Source organism: Hemiscyllium ocellatum, chromosome 19 (assembly GCF_020745735.1).
Source record: "Hemiscyllium ocellatum isolate sHemOce1 chromosome 19, sHemOce1.pat.X.cur, whole genome shotgun sequence".
Lineage (NCBI taxonomy): Eukaryota > Metazoa > Chordata > Chondrichthyes > Orectolobiformes > Hemiscylliidae > Hemiscyllium > Hemiscyllium ocellatum.
Window position 1 is genome coordinate 24,892,987 of NC_083419.1, and position 23,954 is coordinate 24,916,940.

Sequence of the window (23,954 nt, forward strand, 5' to 3'; positions counted from 1 at the left end):
TCATTACCGTCTGATTATTCTTTACCCCGGCTCTCGTTGGTCGCACATTAACCCGTGCACCGTATTAACGCCGTCAGTTCAGGCGGGTGGAGAAAGGGGGAACCAACCGCCAGAGTCTTTCTGGCAGAAGCGAAACATCTGCCACGGTGACCGTTAGCGCCGACCGCGGCCGTTTGTTTTTTAAAAAAAAAATATTTTGGAAGGCGGTGGGGGTGATACCTCCTGAGGTCCATCGGAGAAGATGTGAGCAGAGAAATGCGCAGGAGGAGAGTAGCAGCGTCGGGGGTTGATGCGGCTGTCATTGTTCATCTCTGAAAAGAGAAGGGCCGAGAACGAGAGGTTTTCGTAAATAAATAATAAAAAATAAAGGGTGGGTGCACAAGTGACCAGAGGGCTGTTCAAACGGAATGGACGGAAATGGCGAGCTGAAATATACACCCTTTTGGTGTGAGTGAGTGAGTGTGTGTGTGTATGTGGCCCGAAGATTTTGATTTGCATCTGTTTGTTTTCGGCTGGAAGCTTCTTTGCCCAGTCGCCTGCCCGAAGGACTCGGATTCGGACTCGGCACGACCATGATGTGCGAGGTGATGCCCACGATCAGTGAGGACACCCTCAGCCAGAGGGGCTCCCAGAGCAGCTCGGAGGACTCCAATTTCGAGCAGTTGATGGTCAACATGCTGGATGAGCGCGACCGGTTACTTGACACCCTCCGGGAGACCCAGGAGAGCTTAGTGCTAGCACAAGGCAAACTTCAGGATGTCATCTACGACAGGGACTCTCTGCAGCGCCAACTTAACTCCGCATTACCCCAGGTAGGCACCTTGATTTCTGAAAGCAAAATCTGCAGTGTCGAACAGCAATGTGCATTAATTGCAAACACATAGCCTTCTTTCTGCTTCTCTATTTTATTACTAATGTTCTGTGTTACTCATGACTTTTACCACCAGGTCCAGTTGTTTGCCATTAGGCTTTCTGAACTGGGTGCATCTTATAGCCTGTTAACCTGTAATGCATTTGACTGCTGTACAGCACAGAATTGACCAGTGCGGTTTAGTTTGGCAGATGGATCGCGGTAATATGACTACGCGCAGTATTTTAAAGGGGGATCTTGGTGAAGGAAACATGGCCAATTTGTGAATTTATAAATTTCATTTCTGTAGAGATATGCATTTTTGTTTGTAATCTGGTTCATTGTGATTTCTTTGCATAAACAATTTTTAAAATTTTTTCCAAAGCAAGCTGTGCAAATCCAATATTTAGCAATTTATTAATATACAGTCTAACAAATAATTTAAATTATATGTTAATCAATTGTATTTAATAGATTTGAAAAGCTTCTCAAAGTCCAGAATTTAATTTATTGATTAAAAGCTATGTATAAAATATTAGAAATGTTGAGTTAAACAACGACATATAATTTATGTTTTAATGATTAAATTATTATAAAACTATGCTATGATTAAATATTTAATAGAGAATATATTTCTGTACTTATATAAAATTCTTGTACAATTGGTTTGTGATGGTCCTGCGCAAGGATAATAAACATTCAAGCAATACCTATCATACTTGAGATTTTGAGTTCATTGTTATTGTTCTGTCTATATTCTTGTGAAAAGTGAGGATATAAACAACAGAAATGCATTGCAAAGGGAAATGTTCAAAGGTGAAATCAATGTTTACATGCTGAAGATTCTAAGCCATTGATATGGATGATGTGGAGATGCTGGGGTTGGACTGGGGTGGACAAGGCCAAAAATCAAACAACACCAAGTTGTTGAAATTGCAAGCTTTTGGAGCTCCAGTCCTTCCTCAGGTGTGGTGTGATAGGGAGGTTTAAGATAAAGTATTTATAAGCAAAAAAATTAACAACTTTAAAACTAGCTACCCTTGTTGAATCCTTTAATCAGTTAGGAAGTGGACTGCTGATTAAAGTACAAACTCCAGATTCCTTTCAAGTCTTTCTCTCCAGATAATTTAAAGGTTTTAACAACGTCCAAGGGGTGATATTCAGGTTAGACAATGAACTTTAGGTATGATGCCCTGCTTTGAATCTGTTTTAAGTTGAGATCCATTTTTTTGACAGAAAAAAAACTTTGAATGTAAGTTCTTTTCCGTCAAAATAAAGAAAACAGACTTCAGCTTAAAACATAGATTTGAAGGAGGATCTCACAGCTAAAGTGCATTGTCTAACTTGAGCTATCACCCCTTGTAGATTAGATTAGATTAGATTAGACTTACAGTGTGGAAACAGGCCCTTCGGCCCAACAAGTCCACACCGACCCGCCGAAGCGCAACCCACCCATACCCCTACATTCACCCCCTACCTAACACTATGGGCAATTTAGCTTGGCCAATTCACCTAACCCGCACATCTTTGTGACTGTGGGAGGAAACCGGAGCACCCGGAGGAAACCCACGCAGACACAGGGAGAACGTGCAAACTCCACACAGTCAGTCGCCTGAGTCGGGAATTGAACCCGGGTCTACAGGCGCTGTGAGGCAGCAGTGCTAACCACTGTGCCACCGTGCCACCCATGAACTTTGATAAAACCTTTAATTATTGAGGGAGAAACTCTTGAAAGGAATCTTGATTTTGCATTTTAGTCAATAGTCTGCCACCGAACTGATTAAAGGATTCAACAAGGGCAGCTAGTTTTAAGGTTGTTAAACTTTTACTTATAAATACTGTGTTTTATACCTCCGTATTATACCATACCTGAGGAAGGAGTGGAGGTCCAAAAGCTTGCAATTTCAAATAAACCTATTGGGCTATACTGGTATCGTTTCATTTTTGGTCTTGACATAGATGCTTCATGGAGGTAGTTTTTTATCTTGAGGATCTAAAGATATTTATAAAAGGAACCAACTCAAATATTTACAGGTATAGAATTTACTAGCAAACTATATAAGTATCCATAGTGTATACCTAATTGGCATGGTGCTAACTGAAAAGTAAAACTGATTTGAGAAGATATACAATAGCAATTTAGACTTGGGAAAAGTAGTTGTTGAAATTAGTGAGTTTTAAGAAGATTTGTAGCTCATGTTGAGGTTCTGGATGTATGTTAGCTCACTGAGCTAGAAGGTTTATTTTCAGATGTTTCGTTACTATACTAGGTAACATCATCAGTGAGCCTCTAGGGAAGCACTGGTAGTATGGCCCGCTTTTTATTTCTGTGTTTGGGTTTCCTTTGCTGTTTTTCTCTTTAGTGAATTTTATGCCAGGAAGCGTATTGTTGATGGTGTTGAAGGTTTCCTCTAATTTGTTTCGTTTAATGATGACAAAGGTGTCATCCATGCAGCGGACCCAAAATTTGGGTTGGATGGTTGACAGAGCTGTTTGTTCAAGTCTCTGCATTACTGCCTCTGCTAAGAACTCTGATATTGGAGATCCCATGAATGTTCCGTTGGTTTGTTGTTGAAGGTGAAGTGGGTGGTAAAGCATAGGTCCACAAACTTGACGATATTGTCCTTGCTGATGAAGTTGGTGGTGTTTGCTGAATGTGTCTTGGTTCTTCTAATAGTGTGATCAGTATTTCCTTGGCCAGGTTGATGCTGATGGATGTAACTAGGGTTGTTACATCAAAGGATACCATTATTTCATCTTCTTCTATCTTGGTGTCTGACAGAAGGCAGAGAGTTGGGATAAAAGGTTCTTTTTCGGAATGGCAGCCGTTGACAAGCGGTGTCCCGCAGGGTTCAGTGTTGGGGCCGCAGCTGTTCACGTTATATATTAATGATCTGGATGAAGGGACTGGGGGCATTCTAGTGAAGTTTGCCGATGATTTGAAGTTGGGTGGACAGGCAGGTAGTACTGAGGAAGTGGGGAGGTTGCAGAAGGATCTAGACAGTTTGGGAGAGTGATCCAGGAAATGGCTGATGGAATTCAATGTGAGCAAATGCGAGGTCTTGCATTTTGGAAAAAAGAATACAAGCATGGACTACTTTCTAAACGGTGAGAAAATTTATAAAGCCAAAGTACAAAGGGATCTGGGAGTGTAGTCGAGGATTCTCTAAAGGTAAACATGCAGGTTGAGTCTGTGATTAAGAAAGCGAATGCAATGTTGACATTTATCTCGAGAGGGTTGGAATATAAAAGCACCGTTGTGCTATTGAGACTTTATAAAGCTCTGGTTAGGCCCCATTTGGAGTACTGTGTCTAGTTTTGGTCCCCACACCTCAGGAAGGACATACTGGCACTGGAGCGTGTCCAGCGGAGATTCACACGGATGATCCCTGGAATGGTAAGTCTAACATGAGGAACGGCTGAGGATCCTGTGATTGTATTCATTGGAGTTTAGAAGATTAAGGGGAGATCTAATAGAAACTTACAAGATAATACATGGCTTGGAAAGGGTGGACGCTAGGAAAGTGTTTCCTTTAGGCAAGGAGACTAGGACTCATGGACACAGCCTTAGAATTAGAGGGGGCAAATTCAGAACAGAAATTCGGAGACATTTCTTCAGCCAGAGAGTGGTGGGCCCGTGGAATTCATTGTTGCAGAGTTCAGTGGAGGCCAGGAAGCTAAATGTCTTTAAGGCTGAGATTGATAAATTCTTGATGTCACAAGGAATTAAGGGCTATGGGGAGAATGCGGGTAAGTGGAGTTGAAATGCCCATCAGCCATGATTATTTGGCAGAGTAGACTAAATGGGCTGAAAGGCCTTACTTCCACTTCTATGTCTTAGGGTCTTATAGTGTCTTTGATGGTCTTCAGGAATTCTTGGGTGGAGTGGATGGAATGGCGTGAGTCTTCTACTAAGTGTTTAAGTCTTCGGTGCAGCTCCTTGGTTAATCTATAAGTTGGTGTTCTGGGTAGCAAGACTATGGGTCTGGAGAGGGATCTCCTGGTTTGCAAATTTTGTGTAATCCGTAGAAGTGTGGTGTGTTGGATCCGTCTGGTTTCATTTTGTGGAAGTCTGTCTTATTTATTTCTCCAGATTTCTTAGTAAGAAGATTAAATTACAACGACCAGGATACGGACAAGAACAATTTCTTAGCTGCAGTATAAACAACACTGAAAGACAACAAACTCACAGAAGAAACCCAGCAAACCATCAGACCGACAGCTGCACCAACATTAAGGAGGAAAAAGGAAGGAAGCACACTCAATACACAAAAAATAAAGCACTAGAAGGACTAAAAAAGGATAAAATTGTTATCCTACCTGCAGACAAAGGATGCTTGGCGGTCATTTTAAATCAAAGACACTACATTTGAGAAGGTGAACGTACAGCTCTCAGATACCAACACTTCCCAACAAGTGGCAATAGACCCGACCCCTTAACTAGAGAATCGAATCACAGCCCTACACAAAAAACTTCAGAAATCTGGAGAAATAAGTAAGACAGACTTCCATAAAATGAAACCTGACGGATTCAACACACTGCGGCAGATTACCCAAAATTCAGAAACCAGGTGTCCCCCTCCGACCCATAGTCTCACTACCCGGAACACCAACTTACAGATTAACCAAAGAGCTACATTAAAGACTAAAACAGTTAGCAGAAGACTCACGCCACTCCATTCACTCCACCCAAGAATTCCTGAAGATCATCAAAGATACCAAGAAAGAAGAGGATGAAATAAAGGTCTCCTTTGATGTAACAGCCCAATTCCCATCCATCAACATCAATCTGGTCAAGGCAACACCAACTACACTATTAGAAGAATCAAAGACACATACAGCAAACACTATCAACTTCATTAGCAAGGACAATATTGTCGAGCTAGTGGACCTATGCCTTACCACCCACTTCACCTTCAACAACAAAACCTGCAGACAAACCAACGGAACACCCATGGGATCTCCAATATCAGGATTCTTAGCAGAGGCAGTAATGCAGAGACTCGAACAAACAGCTCTGCCAACCATCCAACCCAAACTTTGGGTCCACTACATAGATAACACTCTTGTCATCACTAAACGAAACAAATTAGAGGAAAGCTTCAAGACCATTAACAATACCCTTCCTGGCATAAAATTCACTAAAGAGAAGGAAAGCAACAACAAACTGCCATTCCTAGAAGTTGCAAAAGAGTGAACAGCCAATGGGGAACTTCAAACCAGCATCTACAGGAAAACAACACATACAGACCAAATACTGAACTATAGAAGCAATCATCCCAACATCCACAAACGAAGCTGTATTAGGACATTTTTTTCAATGAGCCACCACACACTGCAGCACAGAGGAACTACAAAGAGCAGAGAAAAATCACCTATGCATTGAATTCAAAAATAACGGTACACAATGAACAAAGTCTGTTGATTTCTCAGCAACAAACCCAATCAAGCAGACAACACATGTCCAGAAACGCTCGCCACTCTCCCCTACATCAAAAACATCTAGAAAATAACTGCCAGACTACTCAGACCCTTTGGCATCATTGTAGCCCACAAACCCATCAAAACACTAAAACAGCAGCTAATGAACTTGAAAGACACTTTACAGACAACAAACAAAACTAATACCATTTACAAAATAGCTTGTAAGGACTGTAATAAACACTGCATTGGATAAACAGCCAGAAAACTAGCCACCAGGATACATAAACATCAACTAGCCACAAAAAGACATGATCCACTCTCACTAGTATCTTTACATGCAGATGAGGAAGGACATCACTTTGAGTGGGACAACATGTTCCATCCTACAGACAATCCAGACAGAGACATGCATGAGAATTCTTAGAAGCATGGCATTTCAATTTCTGGAACTCTATCAGCAACCACATTGCCTTGGAAACCACTTACCCCCCCCCCCCCGAGAAATAGAACAGGAAATGACACCACCACAGGAAATGATGTCACCAACCCAGGGAAACCTAAAGATATACATAAAAAGTGGGCCATACCAGTGCTTCACCGGAGGCTCACTGATGACTAGTATAGTGATGAAACATCTGAAAACAAACCTTCCAGCTCAGTGAGCAAACTTACATCCAGTTGTTGAAATCTTTGAGATGTATGAAAAATACACTGTTTACACTCTTGAATCTTCAACAGCGGCAATGTATTGAAGCTGTATTGCATGAAATTAGGATTATATATAACATATAACATGGCATGGTATCAATGTTATGAACAATAGTTTTATTTCACACATTCCTTTCCACATTCTTTTGCTTATATTTTCGAATGTAATATGTATTTAGTGGGTCATATGTCCCTTTTGAAAACTGTAATATGGAATGTTTATTTTAATGCTGATTGCTATGTATATGATAATCTGGATGTTGATGTAACATTTTCGTCATATTTGAATTACCCATTATATATTTGTGCAGAAGTAGCTACTAAAGCTAGTATATGTGCGAAGATCTGTTTTTGTGGTATCGGTAATTCTGGTAGTTTGGAAAGTATTCCTTTTCTTTGCATTTCATAGGTATACATCCAAAGGCCTAGATTAATAATTCAGAAATGTGAGTTCAAATCCAATTATGGCAGTTTTAATTTTAAAATTGATGTGATAGGAATGGGAAACAATAAATGGTACCATTAAAAATGTCCATCAAGCTGCTGGATTTTCATAAAAACACAACTGGTTCATTATTGAGAAGGACTATTGCTACCTTTACCTGGGCTGTTTCATATATGACTCTATACTTATGGCGGTGGTTGACTCTTAACTATCTTTGGAATTAACCTGCAAAGTCACCGACTTGTATGCAGCCTTTGAAGAAGGCAGCTCACCATCAAATTGTCTTGGTACGTATGGACAAGCAATTATGTCACCTTTCTTGTATGCCCACACCTTGCAAATGAAACTGTTAACAGGTTATCATCTGTACGATTATGAAATGTGCAAGTGGCAGTACGCCAGCCTGTCATTGGTGGAATATTCCCAATCCACATTTGGAATGTCGACCTAACCTCATTGTTGGCCGTTTTGAACTGATGCTAGTGTGAAATGGACCCATTAGAAGGACAGATGCTTTGTTTCTAAATTCCAAACGGTTATGCTGATATTAATTCATCCCAGAGGTTATTTTAAATGCAAAATATAGAGGTTTGTTCCAGAGGTAAACTTTGTAAGTTTAAACAAAAGTGAGATTGGCTTTACAAATTATCTGATATAACTACATGCTGAATTAAAAAGGCACTCAACTGAAGATAGTAATATCATTTTCTGAGCTTTCAATATACTTTCTGACATTTTTTTTGCTCTTACCTATCTTTGTTAATCACTCTTTTTCATAAATATTACTTTTGCAGTGAAAAGTTGAAGGAAAATGAGCAGCAGCATGTTACGTTTACGAATGTGTATATGAAGTCATGTCCACAAAGGACAACAGGCATTAGAGAAAAACAATTGATTATGTATATCTTGAAGTGAAAAATTATTCGGTGGGGGGAGGGGGTGGGGGACTTAGTTAAGTGAGGCAGACCTTGATGAACTACTGCAGCCAGTGTGGGATTGAAGCAGCACCCTGAAGAAACCAATTCAGTCGAAGTGGAGACCACTCAGAGAAGGCTTGAAACAAAATACAAAATCTATTGGAGTTTTCTTGAGTGATGAAGAAGGATCTTGTAGGTAATCAGGTATTCTGTCAATAGCTTATGCAACTTCCAGAAGTGGAACCTGTTGCTGAGGGTCATCCTTCACTGTTGTTTGTTAAAGTCACTTGCAGGTTTCGGTTGGGTGATCACCCACATCTCTCAGGCCACAGTATAGAGTTGCATTAAACAATGCACTTCTTGCTAGACAAAACCAGTGCATCACCTTTGCAATGGACGCCAACATTAAATTACAGATGGAGGGTGAGAGTGTAAAATCCAGTATCAGTGTCTTGTGCTTGAAGGAGGCTACAATGGGATGAGGGAGGCATTAGCTAAGGTAGACTGGAAGCAAAGACTACATAGTGGGACAATTGAGGAACAGTGGAAAACTTTCAAAGTGATTTTTATTACTGTGCTCAGCAAAAGTATATACCAGTGAGAAGGAAGGACTGTACGAAAAGGGAAAGTCAGCCATGGATAACTTAGGAAATAAAGGAGGGTATCAAATTGAAAGTAAGTGCATAAAAAGTGGCAAAGATTAGTGGGAAACAAGGGCATATGGAAAATCTTTAAAGGTCAACAGAAAGCCATGAGAAAAGCTTTGAAGTAAAGTAAAATGGGTTATGAGAGTAAACCAGCTTAGAATATAAAAACAGATAGCAAACATTTCTATAAATATAAAATGAAAATGAGTGGCTATGGCAAAACTTGGTCCCTTAGAGAATCAAAAAGAGGATTTAATAATGTAGAATGAGGAAGGTAACTATAGATCCGTTAGCTTAACTTCTGTAGTAGGAAAAATGCTTGAATAAGGGATGAAATAGCAAGACATCTGACATCTGGATAGAAATTGTCCAATTGGACAGACACAGCATGGGTTCATGAAAAGCAGCTCATGTTTAAATAATTTACTGGAAATCTTGGAGGACATTGTGAGCATGGTGGGCAACTAGGAACTGGTGGAGATGGTGCATCTGGATTTCCAAAAGGCATGCAACAAGGTACCGCACCAAATGTTGCTGCATAAGATGAAGGTGCATGGCATTATGGGTAATGTATTAGCATGGATAGAAAATTGGTTAACTAGCAGGAAGCAAAGAGTCAGGATAAATGGGTGTTTTTCTGGTTGGTGATCAGTAGTTAGTGATGTGCCTCAGTGATCAGTGTTAGGACTGTAATTGTTTACGATTGACATAGATGATTTAGAATTGGGGACCAAGTGTAGTGTGTCAAAGGTCTTGGATGATACTAAAATGAGTGGTAGAGCAATGTGTGGAGAGGACACTGAAAGTCTGCAAAGGGAGATAGATAGGTTAAGTAAGTGGACACGGATCTGGCAGATGGCGTACAATATCAGTAAATATGAGATCATCTATTTTGGTAGGAGTACCAGCAGAATGGACTGTTGTTTAAATGGTGAAAAATACTGCTGTGCGGAGGGACCTGGGTGTCTGTGTACATGAATCACAAAAGGTTGGTTGCAGGTGCAACAGGGATATTGTCCTTCATTGTTAGAAGGATGGAGTTTAAGAATAGGGAGGTTATGCCAAAGCTATCCAAGGTGCTGGTGAGGTCACACCTGGAGTACCGCCGACAGTTTTGGTCTTACTTGAGAAAGGATGTACTGCACTGGAGGTAGCGTACAGAGGAGATTCATTAGGCTGATTCCAGAATTGAGGAGGCTGCCTTGTGAGGAGAGATTGAGTACACTGGGGCTGTACTAACTAGAATTAAGAAGAATGAGGGGGAATCTTAGAGAAATATATAAAATTATGAAGGGAATAGATAGAATAGAAACAAGAAAGTTGCTCCCACTGGTGGGTGAAACTAGAACCAGTGGATATAGCCTCAAAATAAGGTGAAGCAGATTGAGGTTTCAGTTGAGGAGGAACTTCTTCACCCAAAGGATTGTGATTCTGTGGAATTCCCTGCCCAGTGAAGCACATGAGGCTACCTCATTGAATGTGTTTGAGGCAAAGAGAGAGATTTTTGAACAGTAAAGGAATTAAGGGTTATGGTGAGCAGGTGGATAAGTGGAGCTGAGTCCATGAAAAGATAAGTCATTATTGAATGATGGAACAAGCTTGATGGGCCAGTTGGTCTACTCCTGTTCCTATTTCTTATGTCCTTATGTTCTAACAGCCGAATTAGAGAATTCTGAAATTTGTGCCAACAACTGGCTCCATACATGTCTGGAGCACGATTGCTAAGACAAGCTAGCAGCTTATTTCAATAGTAAAAACTATTCCAGTGTTGTGCAGCTGTATGATCACTGTAGGATAATGCAAATTAGTTGGATTATGCTGACTGGTGCCATGCATCTTCATTTTGCTGAATATCTATGGATGGGTTTTAGGAGATGATAAATTGTCCTTCTGCTCGTTACTAATAACAGCTATTGCAACCCACAATGAATGCAACTACTGCGTGATAAATGGGATACCTAGGGCCACAATAGATCTTCTAAGAATTGAATAATGGCAAGAAAAAAAACAACATCAGAAAGCAAAAACAAATTGCAACTAGAATGGACAGATCAGATTAGATAGTTCAGTGCTTCCAATGATTTCTTTAATTCCCAAATCATGAAAGTAAAACCCAATCATTAACAGTTCACATCTTTACAACTATCTTGATTTGCCTTTCTAATGAGCATGGACATCATTTAGCGAACCTCTGTGTCAATGTATCTGGGGTGGGGTTTAGCAGGAATTACAGCACTTTGACTGTTTCTTAGGCATTCTACCCAATATGGTTTTCTCGTACTGAACTTGATATTGGTTGAGAGGTTGATAATACAGCAGGTGTGCTAATATCCTGAGACCAGGCAGAATTTGCCACTCCTGCTGCAACACTGTCACTCCTCAGGTGCTGGGAAATAGCACTCTTGATAATCATGTGAGAGAGATATAGTTTGGAACAGAGGAACATATATTGGCAGCTTAACCCCATTCAACCTCTGCAATCTGCTTGTGACATTTTAATGAGTCAAGGAAGTCAATTACCTCTGACCTGATATCTGAGGAAATGGAAGTTTTGAATAAAGTTGATTATCTACCCAGCAAAAAGCTATCTGGTTATAATTTTGCATTACTTGAGACTGATTATTAGCCTGTAGAAATGCATGTGATAAAGTAATCAATAATGATCTGAAAGTTTTGAGAATGTACTGACAGGTACTAATTAATTTCTTCACATAAATCCAAAATGTTTAACTAAGACTTCGGATATGTTTGATTTTAATTCTATCTGTAGAGGAAAATAAAATCAAATTAACTATGTGTGGATGAAATTCTCTTTTTGTATCCATAATCTACTATGTAAGTTAGTAATTTGCACATGACACCAAACTGGTGGGAAGAATGGTATCCAGGAGGACTTGGGATAGGCAAAGTGAATGTGTTCGAACATGGCTGGTGGAATATGGTGATAAAATAAAAAGAAAAGGGTAGAATATTTCTTAAATGATATGAGGTTGAAAAGTGTGGATCTCCAGAGGGATCTGTGTGTCCTTATCCATGACATACTAAAAGCCAGCATGCAAGTCCAATAGACTTTTGATATGGAATCATTTCTTTAGGAAAAGCAAGGGAAGAAGTCATGGATGGGAGTTGTCTATAGATCCCTAAAAAGATGCCTCACTTGGACAACGTATAACCCAGGAAATATTGGAGGAGTATAAAAAGGGCAGCACTATAGTTGCCGTGAGTGATTTTAATTTGCATATTAACTGGAAAAATCAGATGGATGGGGTAACATGGACGACAAATTTTTAGAATGTGTGAGGAATACATTGCAGAACCTACCTAAGAACAGACAATTTCAGTTGCAGTAATGTTTAATGAGATAAGATTAATAAAAATCTTGTAATTAAGGATCTTTTAGAGGGTAGTAATCACAAAATGGTAGAATTTCAAATTCAGCTTGGGGGACAGCCAGCTGAGTCTTAGACCAGTATCCTCAACTTAAGTTAGGGTAATTACAGAGGTGTGAAGAAAGAATTGTCTAAAGCGGCTTGCAAAATAAACTAAAGAGAAAGTCAGTGGATGACCAGTGGCAAACATTTAAACAGGTATTTCATAACTGTCAGCAAATGTTAATTTTGGGAAAAAAGATAGAGAAGGGTTAACAGCCTGTGATTAACAAAGGTAGTCAAGAAGAGTATCCAATCAAACGATAAGGCATGAAAAGGACAGACAGAAAATTGATTATGAAAGTAAATTTGCAAAAACTATAAAATCAACAGGTCTATAAAAAGAGATTAGCTAACTGAAGTGCAGAACCCTTGACAAAAGAGGTTCAAGGGTATGTTATGCTAAGGACATAGATAGTCTATAAGGGGATATCGATAAGTTGAGTAAGTGGACAAAAGCTTGGCAGATGAGGTTTAGTGCAGGAAGGTGTGAAATTATGCACTTTGGTAGAAAGAATCAGAGGGCAGACTGTTATTTAAAAGGGGAGATAGTCCAAAAATAAAGTGCAGTACAGAATGATTTGGTGGTTGTACTGCACAAAAGGTTACTATGCATGCACAGCAAGTAATTAAGGAGGTAAAATGACTTTTCACTAATATCTTGTTGCAGTTGTTTTGAAACTTCATGAAGCCGCTTTGGATTATTACATACAGTTTTGGTCTGTTTATCGAAGGAAGGATGTATTTGCTGTAAAGGGAATGGTCAAAGGTTCATCAGATTAATCACTAGGATGGTGGGATTGTTTTATGAGACAATATTCAGAAAACTGGATCTACAGGGGTCCTCAGTTCATGGATGTCTGACTTGTGATTGCAATCTTTGTAATTTTTTAGATGTGACATGCAAACATTGCCTATATTTATGTAGTCTCCTTTATGTTGTTTTTCATTGTTGTCCAACTTGCGTACAAATTGACTTGCAAATGACCTCAAGAACAAAACTCATTCGTAATACACGGATTACATGTACAATGCTTAGATTTTTGAAGAATCATAGAATTCCTAAAGTGTGGAAACAGGTCATTTGGCTCAACAAGTCCACACTGAACCTCTGAAGAGTAACCCACCCATTTATTCCCCTACCCTCTTACTCTACGTTTACCTTACACATCCCTGAACACTACAGGCAATTTAACATAACCAGTTCACCTAACCTGCACATCTTTGGATTGTGGGAGGAAACCAGAGCACCCAGAGGAAACCCACATGGAAATGGGGAGAATGTGCAAACTCCATGCAGTTGCCTGAGATTGGAATTGAACCCAGGTTCCTAGCACTGTGAGGCAGCAGTGCGAACCACTGAGTCACCATGCCACAAATGAGAGGTGATTTCATTGAAACTTCACAAAATCTTACAATTTATGACAGGGTGGTTCTAAATAGGAAATTTTCCCTGGCCTGTTTTCTCTAGATCAAGGGACATCAACTTAGGTTAAGAAGCAGCCTATTTAAGACTCAACTGAAAGTAAACTACCAGAATGTGAAGTGTCATTGAAGGAGCCCATAATGGAATTGCTTTTGTTGGAATTCCAAAGCTATATCTTCCAAAGAAAAAAAAATGGATTCCCTTGTACAGTTTAATGGGATTTGATGACCCATAGTATCAATAATGTCTAGGGAGTTGCAGAGAAATCTCTGCAATAAATCTTGACTGCATTTGTTATTTGACATACTCTATGGAATGCTCACACCCATTTTAATTGTTACCTTAATTGCCCCTGTTAATTTGGGATATTGTAAATAATTTGTAATATATGTACTAAATGTATTACTATTCTAACTTTATATAATAAAGGTTATTTTGTGTATGTGTGTGTGTTCAGAGACAGAAGGGGAAGACAACGAGTTGTAGGAATTGTATACAATCCCAAACTGTAGTGATAATATTGGGAAGGCGGTAAACAACAAATTAGAAGCACAAAACATAAGCCACAAAAGTACAGCTCTAACTATATGTGAATTTCATCTGCACATAGACAATCAAATTAGTAACAACACCGTAGATGATGAATTCATGGAGTGTTTACAGGATGGTTTTCTAAATCAATATATTTGAGAAACCAATGAGATAGAGAGGAAGATAAATGAGGTGAAGAACTTCCATTACTAATCAGGGAGAATGTCACATTAGCACTCAGAGGGGCCATACTGGAGGATAGTGAGATCTGTGTGGAGCATGCTGATTCACTTAGGCAATATGAGTACAGCTCAAAAATAAGGTGGGTGCATTCATTCTGATAGGTTTATATAAGAGCCCCCCCCCCCCCCCCCCCCCAGTAGCCATTGAGACATTGAGGAACAAGGATTCCCTTCGAGCACGACGTTTAGACAGGGTAGAATTTGTTAAGTGCATCTGAGAGTGTTACTTGAAACAATATGTAATAGTCCAACTAGAGGAGGCTTTTGCCCGAAACGTCGATTTCGCTGCTCATTGGATGCTGCCTGAACTGCTGTGCTCTTCCAGCACCACTAATCCAGAATCTGGTTTCCAGCATTTGCAGTCATTGTTTTTACCAACTAGAGGAGGGGCCATACTGGACCTTGTATTTACTAACCAGCCTGGCTAGGTGACTGACTTTTTAGTGGGAGAGCATTTTGGAACCATGATTATAACTCCTTAAGTTTTAAGATAGCTATGAATAAGGATAAATCAGAATCTTGTGGGAAGGTACTAAATCAGGGAAGGACAAATTGCATCAGTATTAGACAGGAGCTAGAAAGTAGATCCCATGCATGTTAATCTTGTGGGTGAGCTGACCACATGGGATGTTGTTGAAAGCCTTACTAAAATCCATGTAGACAACATCCACTGCTCTACTTTGATCACCTTCTCAAAAAATTCAATCAAGTTAGTAAGATATGACCTGCCCCGAACAAAGCCATGCTGACTGTCCCTAATTGGGCCATGCTTGTCCAAATGTGGGTAAATGCTATTCCAAAGAATTCTCTCCAATAGCTTCCCAAAAACCGATGTGAAACTTACCAGTCTATAGATTCCCTGGATTGTTCCTATTTGAACAGAGGAGCAATATTAGCAACTCGCCTGTCCTCCAGGACCTCTACATGAGGATACAAAGATCTCGGTCAAGGCCTCAGCAATTTCTTCTTGTGCCTCTCTCAAAATCCAAGGGTAGATACTATCAGGCCCTGGGAACTTATCCACCTTAATACTCTTCAGGAGACTCAACATCACTCCTTTCTAGATCTCAAAAAGTCCTAGCATATCAGCATGCACCACACTAATCTCACTATCCTCCATATTCTTCTCCTGAGTTCTCCTGGAATTTTAGCCTTCTAAATCTTACATTGGCTTCTTTTTCCCTTTTGACCAAATTCACAACCTCCCTCAGTATCCAAGGGTATATTACTTTGCCATCCTTGTCCTTTGTCCTGACTGGATCATGCCCGTCCTGAACTCTGATCAGTAGGTCTTTAAACAACTCCCATGTGTCAAATGTGGGACTGGCCTGACAATAGCTCCACCCAGTTTAGGAAGCTAAACTCGGACAGACTCTTCAGGAATATAAAGAAAGTAAGAAAGAAATCAAGCAGGGAATTCTGAGAACAAGAAGGGGCCGTGAAATGACCTTGCCACATAGGATGAAAGAGAATCCCAAAGCATTCTATGCATATGTTAAATACAAGATGATAGCTAGGGAGAAGGTAGGACCACTCAATTATAAAGGAGGGAACTTGTGTTTGGAGACAGAGGATGTGGGCAAGATCCTAAATGAGTACTGTACATCAGTATTCAACCAGGAGAAGGATTTGGATGATCGTGAGAATAGTGTGGAGCATGCTATCATAGTTGTGGGTATGTTAGCATCTTAATATGCTAGGGCTTAATGACATCAAGAAAGAAGTAGTGTTGGGTTTTTTGAAGAGCATTAAGATGTAAAAGTCCCCAGGGTCCAGTGGTATCCACCCCAGGTTATTGAGAGAGGCAAGAGAAGAGATTGCTGGAACTTTGACCAAGATCTTTGTGTCCTCGTTAGCCACTGGAGGGTTCCTAGAGGACTGGCAAGTGGCTAATGTTGTTCTTCTGTTCAAAAGGGAAATAGGGATAATCCAGGAAATTGTAGACCGGTGATTCTCACATCGGTGGTTGGGAAACTATTGAAAAGAAATCTTAAGGAGAGGATTTACATGCATTTGGACAAGCATGGCCTAATTAGGGACAGTCAACATGGCTTTATGCCGGGCTCATGTCTTACTAACTTTATTGAGTCTTACTTACTAAATTGAGTACTGCACTCAATTCTGGTTACCACTTTACAGAAAGGATGTGGAGGCTTTGGAGACTGTGCAGAAGAGGTATATCAGGATGCTACCTCGATTAGATGGTATGAACTGTAAGGAGAGGCTAGAAAAACTCGGGTTTTCTCTGGACCGGCCGAGGCTGAGGGGAGACTTGATAAAAGTCTATAAAATTATGAAATCCATAGCTAATCCATGGGAGGTTTATCTAGAAGATTAAGATGCATGGGATCCATGGTGACTTGGCCACATGGATTCAGACTTGGCTTGCCAGACAAGGCAGAGAGTAGTGGTGGAAGGGTGTTTTTTTTTGCTGGTTGTTCGCAACGAGGGGTGTTCTGTCGCGATCTGTACTGGGATCTCTGCTGTTTGTGGTGACTTGGATGAAAAAGTTGCCTTAGTAAGTTTGGAGGTGACACAAAGATCTATGGAGTTATGGATAGTGTATAAGATTGTCAAAGAATACAGCAATGTAGAGATCTGATGCATATATGGGTGAAGAAATGGCAGATTGAGTTTAATCCAGGCATGTTTGAGGTGCTGCACATTAGGACATCAAATGTTAAGGAAAAGTATATAGTTTATGGCAGGACCCTGAACAACACTGATGTACAGAGGGATCTGGGGGTTCAAGTCCATAGCTCCCAGAAAGTGGCCACACAAGTAGATCGGGTGGTCAAGAAGAGCATATGACATGCTTGCTTTCATTGGTCAGGGAATTGAGTACAAGAGTCAGTATCTTTAAGACTTTGGTTAGGCCACACTTTGAGTACTGCACTCAATTCTGGTGACTATGTTACAGGAAGAATGGGGAGACTTTGGAGACTGTGCAGAAGAGGGTTATTAGGATGCTACCTCGATTAGAGATTATCAACTATAAGGAGAGGCTAGAAAAACTCGGGTTGTTTTCTCTGGAGCAACAGAAGCTGAGGGGAGACTTGAAAAAACTCTCTAATATTATGAAATCTATAGATATCAGAATCTTTTTCCCAGAGTTGAAATATCTAATAATAGGGGTCATGCATTTAAATTGAAAAGGAAAAGGGGAAAAAGTTCAAAGGAGATGTGTGGGTAGGAGTCTGTAATATGCTACCTGCAATGGTGATGGATGCAAATATGATAGAGGCATTTAAGGGACTTTTAAATAAGCATATGAATAAGCAAGGAATGGAGGAATATCGACAAAGTGCAGGCAGAAGGGATTTGTTTAATTTGGTATGTTTAGCACAACATCGTAGACCAAAGGACCTGTCACTCTGCTGTACTGTTCTATGTCTAGAATTAGATTCTGGAGTGGGTATTATGTAATCTGAAATGAGTAATTGGATGATAAGCTGTATGAGTCCCCTGGGAAAGAGTGACTATATTATGATTATATTTTTCATTAAAATGGAGAGTAACATAGTTGATTTGAAGAATAGGGTCCTGAATCTAAAGGAAATTATGATGGTATGAGCTGCAAGCTGGCTGTGATAATTTGGGGATTACTTAAAGGGATGAGGGTGGATAGGCAGTGGCAAACATATATTTTAAAAAAATGGAAGAACTGCAACAATTATTTGTTCCTGTCTAGTTAAAAAAAAACAAAATGGAAAAGATAGTCCAACGAAGGCAAACAAGGGAAATTAGAGATATATTTGATCCAAGGATGTGGCATTCAAATTGGCCAAACAAAAAAGCAGGAGACCTGAGGATTTCAAGCAGATTAGATTTTAGCAAAGGAGGACAAAATTATTGATTTAGAGAGGGAAAGTAGAATATTGTAAGCTCATAGTGAACATGCAAACTAATTGCAAATGCTTCTATAATTGTGTGAAGGTCCCTTGCAGCCAGAAACAGGGAAGTTACAATGGGGAGTGAAGAGTTGGCAGACTGATTAAGTATATATTGTTGTTCTGCATTCACAAAGGAGGACACAAATAATACCCAAAAAGTGCAGCGTTTAGTTGAGAAGGAAATGGTGTTGGGGAAATTGATGGGATTTAAGGCCAATAAATCCCCAGGACCCAATAATCTACATCCCAGAGTACTTAAGGAAGTGACTCTGGAAATAGTGGATGTATTGTTGTTCACCTTTCAAGATTCTATCGAGTCTGGAACAGATTGGAAGGTGGCTTATCTCCAGCATCAGCAGTCCTCCCTTTCTCCTGACAAATGTAATTGTACTGTTTTAATTTTTAAAAAGAGGTAGAGACAAAACAGGGATTCATTGAATCCCTACAGCGTGGAAGCAGGCCATTCGGCCCATCAAGTCCACACTGACACTCTGAAGAGCATTCCACCCACTACCCTAGGTCTGTAACCTTGCATTCTCCATGGCTAATCCACCTAAACTGCACATCTTTGGACTATGGGAGGAAACCAGAGCACCTGTTTGCCTGAGGGTGGAATCAAACTCAGGTCCCTGGTGCTGTTAGGCAGCAGCACTAACCAGTGAGCCGCCCCAAGGAGCTATACACTGGTAAGCCTGGTATCAGTAGTGAGGAAAATGCGAGATTCTATTATAAAAGATCTTATAGGAGAGCATTTGGCAAACAGTGACAGGATCAGGCAGAGTCAGAATGGATTTATGAAAGGGACCTCATGCTTGACAAGTGCACTTGACCTTTTCAAGATGTGACTAAGAGAGTTAATAAAGGGGAGCCAGTGGATATGGTTTATCTTGACTTTCAGAAGGCTTTAGCTAAGGTCCCACATAACAGATTAGCATGTGAAATTTAAAGCATATATGATTCAGGGTAGTATACTGACATGGATATAGAACTGATTAGCAGACAGAAAACAGTAGGAAAAATGAGTCATTTTTCAAAGTGACAAGCAGTGACTAGTGTCATACTTTAGCTATCAGTGCTGTGACCCTGGCTATTCACAATGTATATTAATGATATACTAGAATCTAAATGTAATATTACTGTGTTTGCAGGTTACACAGAGCTGAATGGGAGGGTGAACTGTGAGGAGGATGCATGATTGTTTTGGTATGATTTGGACAAGTTTAGTAAGTAGGCAAATGCATGACAGATTAAATATAATGTAAATAACTGTGAGATTATTTACTTTGGTAACAAAACAAAGAGGCAGGTTATTATCTGAATGCAGCTGATTATGAAAGGGAGAGGTACAATGAAACTGGGTATCCTTGTTCACCAGACACTGAAGGTAAGCATACACTTGGAGAAGGCAATGAAGAAAGCATTGTAGCCCTTTACAATGAGAGGATTCGAGTACAAGAGCGAGGATGTCTTGCTGCAATTGTACAGGGCCTTAGGATACCACCCCGTAGTATCTTTGCAGCTTTGGTCTCCTTATCTGATGAAGGATATTCTGGCTATGGCAGGAATGCAGAGTGCAGCAAAGATTTGCCAGACTGATTCCTGGATGGTAGGACTGACGTATGAGGAGAGACTGGATCTGTTAGACTATGTCCACTGGAGTTAGAAGAAGGTGGATGGATCTCCTAGAAGCTTATAAAATTCTAACAGGTCAAACTCAGAAAAGATGACTGAGGAGTTCAGAACTGGGGTCAAAGTTTACAAATCCAGCATCGGTCATTTAGGACTGAGATGACAAACATTATTTCACCAGACAGCAATTAGCCTGTGGAATTTTCTGCCTCAGAAAGCAGTTGAGGCCAACACTCAAATATTTTCAAGGAGTTATAAATAGTTCTTAGGGTCAAAGGGATCAAAGGGTATGGGAAGAAAGTGGGAATTGGATATTGTGAAGGATTATCAGCCATGATAATTTTGAATTGCAGAGCAGGCTTGAAGAGCTCAACTGCCTACTCTTGCTCCTATTTTTGATGTTTCTATGTATGAAAACTTGGTATTCAAAAGCTTTATTCTCTTAGTAAGCACCTGAATTTGTCAACTTAAAAAGGAAACTTATTGCTCGCTAGTTAGATCTTCATTTTTGTGGTCTGATCCAAGCTCATCTCAGTACCGTAGTAGGGAAGTATATGAGGAGAGGATTAACTGATATTTATGAATTGTTTTATTTTGGTATGTCTTAATTCTTGGTACTTTCTGAAAAAAAGTCAACTCATTTTCAAATTAAATTTTACTGAATACTCTGTTGACTATTTTGACTTCAATAAAACAGCTGGAATTGTACATTGAATATTGTTCACATTCACAATTTTATTCACATTAAAGTTCTGAACTGAGAGATATGATGTAATAATGGATTGTTGTGTGTTGATTCAGTGAATCTTGTATTAACTAATTGACATAACAATAGTTTTAAAATAGCATTAAACTGTATAATGTTATATATTATACAGTAATTGTTTGATTTATTTCAAAAGCAGCCAACACATATGATGTACTAATTTTAGGTAATGAATTTACTAAATGAGTATTCATATCTAAAGTAAAATGCATTTCTTACAGAGGACCTTGAGTACAATGTATTGTCCATGTAAAAATCTAATTCAAAACTTTTTTTGTTTTAGACATTAAACAATTTGAACTGGGAAATAGTGTGCACATATAAAGAAGTCTCATAACTAACCAGCCATTATCACCAGCTTTATTAATATATGTGAAATGGGCATTACTACATGTTTGAATTCTTCCATGGTGCTATTTTAAAATAAGAATAGGGTTGTCCAGGTGTCCAGTCCAATGCTTCTCTCTTAATCAACAATATTAAAACAGATTGGCTGATCATTGCCTTATAACAGTTGCAGGATCTGGCTTTGTGGAAATTGGTTCCTGCATATTCCTACATGCATCAGTGACTACAGGTGGAATGCTCAGAGTCTTTGGATGGCGTGAGCATTGGCAAGACATTTGAGAGAATGTGACAAGAATGAAAATCAGATCCTTGATATTGGGTTTAAAAAAAAGTATGATCTTCCCCTTGAGAGTTTAACAGATAGTTGAGAATCTTGCTAGTCAGCTAAAAAGACTTTCTTTCCACAAATTTATATCTCATTATTGGCTAATCTCATCTCAATTATATGCAGTTCATGATTCTCCCAGGCACGAATCAGAAGCAAGACCACATCAATTTCTGACTTGAAATTCAAAGTGGTTACTTGGTGGCTACAGCTGACTGTTTGCTTCTCCAGGCTACGTGTTCAACTTCATTCCCCAACATGTCATGACATGCTCCACGCCAGCAACTGCCCCATCCATTGTCTACAGAAGTTGGCATCTGCAGAACACCAGCTTCATCACATCATCTTCACCTATCTTGAACTAACTCAGAATATATTTCAACACTTTAGTACAGCACTTTGGACTTCCATGGATATCTTACAGTAAGGAATCTGCCAGGCCATTGTGCTGAGGGATGCACACCCATATCATCTGTCTGCACAAGATGTATCTCAAGGTGTTGAGTTTGCTTTCTTAGTGCTTGCTCACTCTGCAGTCACTTCGATGCTTACAGCATTTCTGACTTGTCTTGCCTTTTAGTGCAACTCCAAATATAAGGAAGAGATCTGATTTCACAGGGGATGGCATAGGGTACTGTGGGCATGTGGAGGGGAGAGGCGTGGCGGAGTGGAGTTTTGCAAGTCACTACCATCTTGGTTTCAATGAGGGAACAGACGTAGTGGCAGGGGGCATGGTAGTGCAATAGCCCAGAGGCTGAGAGGGAATATAGGGGATATGGATAATCAAATAAAAAGAACAAAAACGGGTATTTCTGGTGAAACTCAGCAGACATGGCATCAGCTGTGGGGAGAAAGCAGAGTTCTGATGAAGTTCTGAGCTTTGATTAAGAGTTACTAGACTCAAAATGTTAATTGTGCTTTCTCCCCACAGATGCAGCCAGATCTGCTGAATTTTGCCAGCAATTGTTGCTTTTGTTTCAGATCTCCAGCATCCCTTTCGTTTTTCATTCATTTTTGAATCAAATTAAAGATTTGGATTGGAATGCAGAGCATTTCAAAGCTGATAGTGTTAACAAGGACACAAAAGGGTACATGAAGAGTGGGAGAGGGTGTGCAGAAACCTTGATTTTCAGGCAGAGCTCATTCATTCGGAAGCATGACCTGGATTGAGTTCATATTGTACCAATTTTTAATTTCGCAATTAGACAGAAAAATGACATCCAACACATCACAGTAGGCAGAGTAAGCTGCTTGTTTTTTTTTTGTGTGGCTACGATGGACCTGTTTGTGCTTTGAGGCAGAATTTGGATGCTAATTGAGCATTGGAATCTCCCGTCTTTAAATAAGTGTGCATAAATAAGTGTGCATTCCCTTGTAGGACAAATGGGTAAAAGGAACATTTGCCCCGAGAGGAGAGTGCACTCCTGAATTATCATGTAGTCTCATATACACACACTCAGAGCGGCCAGAAGTAGAGGATATAAATGGAGACAAGTACTTAAGACAAGGTAATCATATTAAGTTTGAACTCAGTGAATTTCTCATGATAGTGCTCCATTTGGGTTGAAGGACGTATGAAATCTTTTGGTATATAGAATGTTTTGCCACTCTGACCTCTATACTCCTTGGGGTGTATGAAGAGGCTGCTTAACTCTGACACAGTAGCCAGATAACCAGATATTACAGCTAAGGTGACAGTCATGCAGACATTTAATGATTTAAAGCACACATTTGTTTGCAGATGCGCAAGTGTACTTAAAATGAAGTGTCATCTACGTGCTGTCCGAACATTTTTTTTTTCCTCATCCTCCCACTACATCTAGGTGCAGACTCGAGATCTGCAGCTAATGAGGATGGAACCTCAACACTGTTGGAGCCTGTTGGCTTGAAAGCTGTTGGCAGAGAATCCAAGGGCAATTGTGAGTAGAGAGTCCAGACGTACTGAGAGTATTCTGTTCAGATGCAAGCTCACCTTCCATTGAGTTGGGAGTTGCTGGAAGGATGGAAGTGAACGTGCCTGGCATCACTGCAGTGTTCTGAGAGGAGATTTCTGGGAATTAGTGTAGTTTCTCCTCTGTTTGGGTGCCTGCTAGCACCACCCTGTTTGCTTGAGAGGAAGCAGCACTTGGATGAGATCAAGGTCCCTCATTCCCCTCTCACCTTGCTATTGATGTTGAGGCACCAAAGACTAAAGTAATGCAATGTGGGTCTGCATACATTTTCAACAGCCACTGAATGTTTTACTGGACCTATCTCCATGACAGCTGCCAGTCTATCCATGTGACAGCTAGATGCATGCATTTGAAATCAATATGGTATGGTATATAATTGGTGGACACTTCCAATTTTGGAAGTTCATCAGATCATTCCTGATG

At 39.9% G+C, this 23,954-nt stretch overlaps 1 protein-coding gene across 1 annotated transcript in view; it reads left to right on the top strand.

The window, feature by feature from the left end:
* The first annotated feature begins 572 nt into the window (after positions 1-572).
* Positions 573-23,954, top strand: part of ppfia2 (PTPRF interacting protein alpha 2) — a 506,299-nt gene continuing 482,917 nt past the window's right edge. Inside the window, exon 1 of the mRNA XM_060840055.1 lies at positions 573-812. Within this exon, the coding sequence (XP_060696038.1) occupies positions 573-812 (240 nt within the window). The remainder of the gene's footprint in view (positions 813-23,954) is intronic.